The following is a 10,249-nucleotide window of genomic DNA, read 5'->3' as shown; positions in this document are numbered from 1 at the left end:
CTCATGGCCCACCCGCTGGCTCACATCAGGGCGGGGGCTGACGCGAGCTCGCAGACACGGTAACAACACCAGCTAACGTCCTCCCCAGTATAAGCGGGAGGGAGGAGCGCGACCACGCCCGGCACGTTGTATGCCTGTGCGTCGCGGCCGGAGGCCAGCCGAGCGAAAATGGCGGAGTCCCTTCTGCAGGAGGGCAAAAAACGCTTGCAGTAAGGAGGAGAGGAGAGGCGAGACTCGCCGTCCTTCACCGCTCCTGCGTACAGCTACGCCGTAGCAAGCGTACTTGTGCGCATGGTTGGCAGGTCTTTATCGGGGGTATCCGCGTGGGTGTGTACGTGGGGGGGGGGGGGGGTCGCGTTCTTTTTTTCAGTGCTCTCTTTTGCCCTTATGGGGTCTCTGCAGGCCTCACGGCGGGGCGTCTAAGCACTTCTGCAAAGACCGCTGCAACTTAGGTGCACAACTCCTGTCCAGCGCCTTCACGTGCCTTCACACACGAGCCTGCAACATCATGACACACTGCTGAGCCGTGCCGATGGGCGAAAGGTGCCGCAGGAGCATTGCTGTCGACCTCTGTAGCAGAGACTGCCGCAGGACTGACAACGCCAGTCCCCCTTAGACCAGGATGAAATCACGTCAGGCCGAATTTTATCCAGCGCTGGCAGCCCGCAACTCGTGCAAAGGGCGTCAGTGCACGAGTTGAGCGCGTGGCACGCGCATCGCCAAGAGTTGCCCTCCTGCAAGACGTGGTGATGCCACGGGGCACCGCAGTGCCGGCACGCGGCATCGCCATGGCGCATCAACAGCCGACGGCTGCGCTTCGTGTTGTCGGGGCAGGTTTCGTCCGAGGAAGGCGACGAGTGACTCTCGGCAACCACTTGATAGGAAGCAGTGTTCACGCCGCAGCAGAGGTCGCACATCCAGTTCGTGCAATACCTAAAGTCCCACGTCGGCGATGCGGCAGAAGAACGGGACGCGGCCCCGGCATCGTGAGCCGACAGAGGCAGTGGCTGGGACGCGCTATTCTCGACAGCGCTCCGCAGCAGCGCGCGCAACTTCTCTGGGGATTCTAAGGCACGCGGCAGACGACAGCGCAGGCAGCTGTACGCTGTCACAGAGTTCACGACGCCGCAGGCGCACCACCACGACACTATTGTGTTCACGATGGCCACGCGGCCGCCATGGAGAGGACTGTGGCATTGCAGACAGGTGATCTGCGTCGAGTTCGGGGTATAGCAATTTTCGGGATCGAACGTGCGCTCAGGAAAGGTTAGAGGGGCAGCGAGGGAAGCATCGGGGGTGGCTGTATGGCCGCCTCCAGCAGCACCAGCGGCGCCGGCACATGAAAGGGAAAGTGGGTCCAGAGTCGCGTGGCAATCGGTCCCTCGTGTCGCACGTGCGCTTGTCCCACCGCCAAAGACCACTGCGTTTGACAAGACACGCGGGACATCACACGTGGGGCAGCTCACCGTGACGGCGAACCGCTCACGGGCGCAATTGCGGCACAAAGCCATCTGCAGTGAGTTGATCTCCTTGCAAACCCCGCAGCGCCAGCGCGTCGTGCGGTTGCGGGTGACGATTATGTGTCCGATGGGACATGAATCGACTTCCACGGCGATCGTCCTGCGCACGAAAGCCTGCGTATCAGCGGTAGCAACAGCAGCAGCAGTGCCAACGCCTGTGGTGCGTGTTACCCCGCAGCAGCGGCAATTTGCGGCAGCACGCGTGTTTGCCTCTCCGCAGCACTCACACTTCCAGAGGTCAGATCGAAGGCGCAGAGATGCGATGTACGACCACGTGTGGGCGTCGTGGCGTAGTGTGCGGCACACAGGGCAAATGGTGCAGGGGAAAGCGGCGAGGCGAGTCGAGCGGGACGCGCTTCCACCAACCTCATCGCTGCAGTCGGCCAGCACGATCGACCAGCACCCCGTGCAGACCCAACCGCCACCGCACAGCGCCGCCTGCGCCTCTGCCGTCTCCTCAGCTGTTTTTAGGCGTCGAATGGTGTGGGGGGTGAGGAGAGGCCGCTTCGGTGTTGACCCAGACGCGGAGGCGAGCAAGGGAGGCGCTGCATCGGGTACAGCGGCGGCACTCTCATTGGCGCTAACGCCAGCAGTGGCCGAGTCGGAGAGAGGAAAAATGGTTTTCCAGGCGAGACGAATGTCATGCCCGCCCTTTACCGCGGCCGCGTTGAACTCGAAGGCGTCGACTGGCCACGGCGGCAGCTGCTCGCTTGGCGTCGCAGACAACGAAGGTGCACCTTCTGAGGGGGTGAGGGGAAATAAGCCATGGTGATGGTGGCGGCTACCGTCCGACTGAGAGTCGACAGCGCCGTGGGGTTGCTCCAGCTTTGCAGCAGCACGAGATGGCCGAAACGGGGACATGCCACGCGGCAGTCGCTTCACAGTCCTCAAGGCACCAGCGTTGCGCTCAAGCGTCGGCGAATGCAAAATGCGACACGCACTCTGCAATGCGCCCAGCGCTGGCGTATCGGATGAGGGACATACCCGACGCCAGCCTGACTGACGACAACGAATGTGCCCCCACCCGGCGAGCCCTACGTGGCATGCGGCTTGCATCGGGCGCCTCCAACACCTCAACACTGTCACTCGAAAAGGGAAATGTGAAATGCAGACATGCATAAGTGCGAGGCGTACAATGACATAGCGAAGGGATGAAGGGGGAAGAGGGGGCAGCAGCAGCAGCAGCGTGAGACAGGAAGGGTCAAGGGCAGCAGGCACGTACACACTCGGGTGCAGGTGCGGAGTCGACACACACCGAGAGAGTTCGTTGTGTGGGCTAGAGCGCTCCCGAGGGGTGGACTTCGAGGCTGCCACAGTCATCTAGTGCTGCCAGACTAGCGATGATGCATGACTGCCTCACCCACTCATAATGTGAGTGAGGCATTGCACAAACACACGCACACACGCGTCTGGAGAGAGAGAGAGAGACTTGGCGAGGAGCGGGTGAAGCAAGACTACCAGCGATGCAGAGCATGAGAAAATACAAGGCTGTAAGATGAAGAACAGCAAAAGCCGCGATGACGTCGGCAGAAGTGAAATGGGCAGAAGGGGGGAAAACAGCGGTGTGCCATGGAATCCTCGCTCATAACGCGCATACTCCAGCGCTCCTCAGCAGCGCTACTGCCTCCGTGACTTGGCCCTCGCACAAGAGCGCTTGCGCCTTGCGCTTCACCGACTTCTCGATGCGCCGCTCCTCGCGGAGCACGCTGTGTGGTCGGCGCGCGAAAGAGCACACAGCTTCGCTTGCATATGGTTCTCCACACCAGCGACAGACAACCTGACCGATACTGGGGCCGCGGCGCTGGTGCTGCGAGTGCAAGTGTGCGCGCACGCGTGGTGTCGACCCTCCGTGCAGCGGTGAGGGCGACATTACCAGTCTACTGTAACGACTGGGGCGCGCCTGGGCTCTACTCACTGCGCATGTGTCTACCGCAGCCTCTCCGTGCAGGTGCAGTAGCGAGCGGACAGGGACGTGGATTGGTGACACTAGAGGGCCAGCTGCACAGGACGTCGTCGGCTGGGATGACTCAGATGAGAATCGTTGTACTGTGAAAAGTTTCTGCTCGCCAGGGCTGCTATCAATCTGGGTTACTCGGATAGGTTCACCTGTGGGGCTGCCGTCGACACAGTGGTGCGATGTGGTAAGAGGAGTTGCCACCACGCGAGAGTTTGTGAGCTCCGTGGTAAGTGGTGGGTGCGGTAGCCCGTGCTCCGCTGTCACCGCAGAGTCCACATGGAGGGCGGCATGTCCGTCATGAACGCTTCCGCCCTCCACCTCGTGCGCTCCGGTGAACCCGCTCGAGTCTGCCGCCACTGCACCGAGACGCGGTGGGAACAGTGGCACGGCCACAGCAGGAACGGCGCTGGTGGCGGGGGCTTCCTCATGAAAGTCGGCAGATGCCACTTCTGCGCCGGAACCACTCGAATACTCCTCCACCACGCCAGCGACGCGCTCATCCATGAGAACAAGGCCGGGGCCAGAGCTCGTGCCGCCACTGCCGCCAACTGCGTCGCCTTCATGCCGCGGCATCAGCAGCAGCTCAGACACCCGCAACGGCGACACCAAGCTGCCACACGACTCCCGCGAGGTCACGATGGCGAGAGAGGTCGCGGCTGCAGTGGCGGTCGGCGTCGCAACCGCTTCTCCACCAGAGCCCGCAACACAAGTGGTACTGCTGCAGCTGCAGCTGCCAGAGTGAGGGCCAGCGCATCCAGCAGCCGTCGATTCTGCACAACCCACCGACAAGCCAAACAACGGTGGCGCCACTGTCTGTGACCGCACCGGAACGGTGGCGCTCTTCGTGTGCGTCAGATGATCCAGGTATGCCGCGTCGGACATGGTGATGATACCTCCGCCATCGCCGTTGACGCTCTCGTCTTCACGCTGACAGAGGTCCAGCGAGCCGCTACCCTCCGACAGTGAGGTGCAACGGTGGCGATTCCACCACCGCTGCACCCGCAAGTACCGACCCGGCAGCGTCTGCGAGGCGGGGAGCCGAGCGGCGCGCGGGAAAAGACTGCCCAGAGTGGTACAAGCTGTCACTTCAGTCGCCGCATTGGCCGCGCTGTGGAATGAAGCTGGCAAGTGCAAGAAGGCGCCAAGCCACGGCCTCTGCTCCTCCGACAACGCATGTCGCTCCCCCTCAGACACGGGAGGGGCAACAACTCTCATCGGCTCCAGGCTCAATGATGTTCGCCTCGGCATGACTGCCAGCTGCGCTGTCGTCACTAACGAGTCCTCGCTGCCTCCATCGCTGTCATCATTACAGCCACCAACGCTGCCGTTGGAGTCGACCAGTGAGGTGGCAGCTGCGTCATTCAGCCCTAGCGGCGCCTTCGTGGAGCCTCTCGACTTAGCCCGTGTACCACCGGAGAGCGCGCCGAGAGACTCAGACCTCGTGCGCGCCGCTTCGGTCACTGCGCTTTGCGAGGTTTGCCTAGCTACAGAGCCGTGGGGTGCCACCAGCACAGGGGTGTCTGCTCGAGAAACATGATTGGTCGGGGGGATGTTCACGGAATAGTGGAGCGGGGTGATGGGCAGCGCGCCACCCGCAGCACTCACGACGTCTGCCCTGGCATCAGCGCCGTCGGTGAGGTACGCATCTGGCAAGGTATAGCCACTCACGATGAGCGTGTCGGCGGTGGCCGGCGTGTCCTCGCGGGACCTCGCAAGGCGGCCACCTTCGCCGTGCACCCCTGGTGATGCGCGGCGGAGGTGTGCGTCACGGCCGCACTGAAACGCCGTCGCTGCGGCAGCGAGCAGCTGCGAGGCGGAGATGTCTGATAAATGAACGAAAGCGGTGAAGGTGTTTTGATTGGACGGCATCGGCGGCTCGTACCATGTCGGGGGGGGACTAACAGCGCTGTCGGCAAAGGCCCGCACGCAAGCCCGAGAACGCGGGCTGCTCTGCTCCGATAGCGGCAAGGGACCAAAGTCGCAAGGCGTGCTGCAAACGTCGTGCGACTCGTGCGGGGGCAGCTGCACGCTTGCCGAGGGCAGAGCCACTGATCGGCGGCAATGGTGACTCTTCGGCAACCGCGGACGATGCCTATCGGCAATGCGACTGTCACTGTTGCTGCAGCTCCCTGCGTCGTTCTCGCTGGCCTCGCCTTCATCGCCTTCCTCCTCGCGGTCATTCTCATCGTCTTCGTCGCCGCGCTGCCATGTCCGCGATGTCGTCATGCCCCACACCGGTGCCCCGCTGCTCTCCCACCAGAGAAGGGTCTCATCGCCGTCATCTCGGGTATATTTACCGGCCGCGCCACTAAGCGGGAAACCGTGGCACCACTGCGCACCATGATCGCCGCTGTCCTCAGCGTTATCCCCGTTCACCACAGCGTCAATATACTCCCCCTCGTCCCCCAGAGCGTAGTAGCGCGGCGGCGTGTCATCTTTATCTCTGCTGCTCCCGGCAAAGCCGAAGTTCGACGACGCCCCCCTACCACTGGTCTGCAGACTTACCTCCTGCCATCGCACGCTGTTCAGGCTGTCAGAGTTCGCGCGCCACAGACGTTGCGACAAGTGTGGCAACGCCGCCAACATCGGAGGCGGCGGTGGCTGACAGGAATACGCACTGGGCTGGTGTGCAAGAGGGGGCGTTCCTTGCGAGGTCAGCCCCCGCCGACCCCACGGGGTAGACTGGAATCCACCGGCGGCGCCACCCATGTCATCCCGGGCGGTGTTCCACGAAAGTGGTGAGGTAGGCTTCGGCGTCGGGGTCAATCGCTCGCGCCATTGCGGCATAAGTCGCGTTTTCGAGGACAAGAACGATGTATTGCGGGTCGGCGCTTGCTGAGAGTACCGGCGCGGCGGCTGACAGCTGTTGCTGCGAACCAGTGCCGCTCCCCTTGCTCTGCTGCCTCCAGGAGGTGCGGTCGCAATGGTATTGAAGGAGGTGGAGTTGCTTCGAGAGGGAAGGACTGGTGGGGATAAAAACCGTCGGTGTAGGGGGCTGCCAGTGAACCCCACGAACCGTTTCAGGCGACTATCCCCAGACCTGTGCAATGGACAGTGCACAGCGCCACCACCTTGCGTGTGACTCAGAACGAACTCGTCGATGCCTTCCTCCCCCTTTGCTACGTTCTCTGCGGATGCCGCCGTCTCCAGCCGCGAGTCGATCGTGCTGTACGACCGTGGCGAGGAAGGGCTGCTGTGCACCCACGCAATAGCGCCAATTGGAGCTGCCGCGCTCGTGCTCGGCGCGAAGGAGCTGCTCGTCGTGAATCGCGGTTGAGCGTAGTACGGCCGGTCGGTATGAGCCGGCAGCAGGCCAGTCCTAGCACTTGTGGTAACCACGGTAGTGTGCGTTGTCGTGAACCCCGTGGTAGATATCCGGCGAGGCCGTACATCGATGCGTTGCCACCGGGGCTTGTGCTGAGCAAGCGTCTGAGGGCTTCTTTGCGCCGTATACCCCTCCGCCGCACCACCTTCTTCATTGCCTCGATCCTCCTCATCAGCGTCGACGGTCGTGGTTGTTGTTGACTCCATCTCCTCGTTGTATTCCGTCGTGCCAAGAATCGGGAGCTGCTCCTGCCCCCCCACCAAGCCCCTGCCACTTCTATCCTCGCAGTCTACGATGGCGAGGATACTCTCCGACCGCAGCTGTGTAGTTGGCATGCTGGCGTCGCCTCGTCGGCTCTCCTGTCGCGACGACCACTGCGCTGCGAAGGCGAGTGAAGTCGTAGTGAGAGCGCACAAGTCAGCAGGGAGTCCACGCGGGGGCAGCGGTGCTCTGGGCGCGGGGCACTCTTTCTCCTCTCCCTCTGCTCGTACCTCTCGCGGACGCTGTAGCTCCTGTGGTGGTGCTGCTGCACGACTAGCAGCGGTATCACCTGCAGCATGAGTAAATGCGGGCGGTAATGCAGGCCAAACCGCCCCGTGTGCACCTTCATGGATGGTGGACTGACCGAAGACAGAGAGCGACTGGGACACGGCGTCACTGGACTTGTCACCCTCCGGCGAGGGAGAAAAGAGTGGAGGTGGCCCACGCTGACGCGTCACGACGGAGCGGCGCCGCACCGGTAATACGACAGCGGCACCGGCGCGAGAGCGGCGTGAATGGATGGGGTTGTCTGCCTCCTGATCGCCAACGAAGGTGCACTGATGACAGGGGGACGATGTTTCGCCTGTTGCCATCTCAGCTGCCGTGGCAGCTGGAAGGCGAGAGAACTGAATGGCACTACTCGCAGGCACTGCTGCAGCTGTCCGCTCACCACCGCCAACGCCGATTGAATTTTCTGGTGCGGAGGTAGCCTGCAGAATCTCTGCCGATACATCGGGGCTTCCGTCTCCTCCATGATGACCTCCGCCCGCGCCAATGCCACTCGCGGGGGCGCCTGTGCGTGCGCCCATTCGATTCCACGCCGCGATGATAACAGACTGGCTCACAGAGCGGCGGCCTTTCACGCGCGCACCAGCAGCAGTAGCAGCGGCTGCCAAAGATGGGAGCGCCGCCGCCACCGCGGCAGCTGAATCGCCATACCCTGCCGCTGAGACGGCTTTAAGAGGCGAGACAGAAGGCGACTGTGGCGACACTCGCGCCGTTGTGTCCGTTACAGTAGTGGTGGAGAATACACCGGTGCCGAGGATGCCAGGCACCTTCCGACGCAGCGGTTGTTGATGAGAGTAGTACATGAGCAACGGCGATGCGTCGACTGCGGCACAGTCGCCGTTGTTGCCGTTATCGTGACCGTAGTCAGAGAACAGACTTGTGCTGTTGGTGGGCGTCGTCGGGGTTCCCGGCGAGGCGGCTCCTCGTGTGCCCCATACCGCCTCTGCGAAAGAGTCCGTCGGCGGTGGCGGCAGAATCGGTGCAGAGTTGGTGTCCGTCGGCGTCGTCGAGTCGCTCTCCTCGCTGTTCTGGCACGCCACTTGAGTTTCTGACACCAGGTTGAGAGAATGTGATGCTCCTTCGGAGTCTCCCAGATCTCGCTGCGGTGATGCGCCACACTCCACCCTACTCGGCCCCGGTTCCGACATGTCTTCCGCAGCGCGAGGGCCCTTTGATCCACTCGTGTGGCTGCGCACATTGTCCACTGTCGGGTGCGCTGTTGTACGTCCATCCGGACGCCCCTCAGCAGCCGGGGACTGAAACACGGAAGGCCTCTGCGCCGTCATCGAGGAGGTTGGCGGCGTCGGTGCAGCGCAGGTGGGGAAAGGCAACGATGCTTTAGAGGGCCTCGGTTGTGTGTCCAGCGGTACAGGCGCGCTTGACGGCGGCAGGCCAGTGACACGTGGCGCAAGTGAGTCGCGCTTCCCCGAAACCGTTGTAGCGTGGTCTTTGCTGCAGTGCGAATCCTCCTCAGCAGCTAACTTTGCCTCAACGCCACAGGCATTACCTCCTCCTTCACTCGCCACGCAGCGAGACGGTGACTTCGATAACTCTGCACGAGAGCCGGACCGCGATACGAGCTTGCGAAACAAGGTACTGCGCGACTTCCGGCGCCCCAAGCAGCCACTGCCTCCGCTGCTGCCGTCGCTGGTGCTTTCAGTCTTGGACTTGCGGTCAGACTTATCCCTGATCCTGTCGCAGCTAACGACACCCTCGTCGAGTGACTCGTCTGGCCACTGAGTCCCAGCGGTGCTCTTCGTCATTTGCAGACTCTGCGACACCTTGGTAAAGCGTGCTGCTCTACCAACGGGCAGCGGCAGCAGTGACGCCGCAGTCGACGGTGAGCATGACAAGATCGACGACTCAGGCAGCACCTCATCATTCAGGATCGAAGTCGACCGAGAAACGGCGCGGCCGACTTGTAAAGAAGTGTAGGAGGTGATGTAGTGCTCGTCCATGTCAACCTCTGTGTCGCTGCCGCGCGTCACAGACAAGGCCTCTCGTGTGTGACCGCCGGCTGCAAGTGGCACCGTCCCTACCTCGGTGGCAGCGAAGTAGGTGCCTTCCAGAGACAGCGGAGTTGTGAGCGACAGCGGCACTGTAGAACCGGTCGCCGTCTGCAGTATCGAAGATGAGCGTGCAGCATGCACATCCGCCACCGAACCTCTCTGAGCAGTGCAACCGTTGACGTTGTCGCTGCCCCCGTGAGCTTGGCAAGCACGCGAGACCCCGATCTCGGCAAAGCCTTCGACTTTGCGCTGCTGCGGGTGATGGCGTTGCGGCGGCGACAACTCTGCATTACATGACCTTTCCCTTCCCCGTGAGCCTCTTAGCAGGTGTCCCCCTTTGCCTGAAGAGTGCTGAGACTCCGTGGCGGCAGCCGCAGTTGCACACGCCGGTGAAGAATCTACGTTCTGGGCAGGCAGCGATGAGAGAGCATGCCGACCGTGCTGGTGCGTTGAGGGGACGGGGTTGATGAAGCGGCTGCCCTGTGTTACGGACGACGCCGCAATGGCCCCTGTCACGGCGTCCCTGTGCTGCCTGCCAGTCGGGGAGGCACTTATTACCAAGGGGGAAAGAGTCGCGACATGAGGACTGGTCACACCAGTAGTAACAGCAGTGCTCGTTGTAGCTGGTGAGTGCTTACCCGAAGATAAGCACTCACCAGCCGGCCTGCTCCTCACCTGGGAGTCGCGGTTGCGCTGACGGCGGCTGCGGCCACCGACGGCAGGGTGCGACAGCGAGCTGCTGTTGCTGCTGGTGTTTCCCATAAGCGAGGGAGAGAGTGGCGCCGGCGCTAGCGCAAATAGGGGAAAGGGAGAGAGGAGAGGAAATGTGAGGGAAGGACGAAAGCTCACCGCCAAACTCCCGTGCTGTGTTGGGTGGCCGCCTCGCCAA

General features: G+C 62.5%; 2 protein-coding genes across 2 annotated transcripts; both read right to left on the bottom strand.

Moving 5' to 3' along the window:
- Window positions 1-506: 506 nt before the first annotated feature.
- Window positions 507-2,639, bottom strand: LBRM_21_1040 (conserved hypothetical protein; the record flags this gene model as incomplete). The annotated part of the gene is made up of 1 exon (XM_001564759.1): window positions 507-2,639. The coding sequence occupies one exon, from the start codon at window positions 2,637-2,639 to the stop codon at window positions 507-509; it is 2,133 nt and encodes a 710-aa protein (XP_001564809.1).
- A 463-nt stretch (window positions 2,640-3,102) lies between these two features.
- LBRM_21_1030 (hypothetical protein) lies at window positions 3,103-10,122 on the bottom strand (the record flags this gene model as incomplete). Its single annotated transcript, XM_001564758.2, has 1 exon — window positions 3,103-10,122. The coding sequence occupies one exon, from the start codon at window positions 10,120-10,122 to the stop codon at window positions 3,103-3,105; it is 7,020 nt and encodes a 2,339-aa protein (XP_001564808.2).
- Window positions 10,123-10,249: the final 127 nt, after the last annotated feature.

This window comes from Leishmania braziliensis, chromosome 21 (assembly GCF_000002845.2).
Source record: "Leishmania braziliensis MHOM/BR/75/M2904 complete genome, chromosome 21".
Lineage (NCBI taxonomy): Eukaryota > Euglenozoa > Kinetoplastea > Trypanosomatida > Trypanosomatidae > Leishmania > Leishmania braziliensis.
This window is presented reverse-complemented; position numbering and strand designations above follow the sequence as displayed.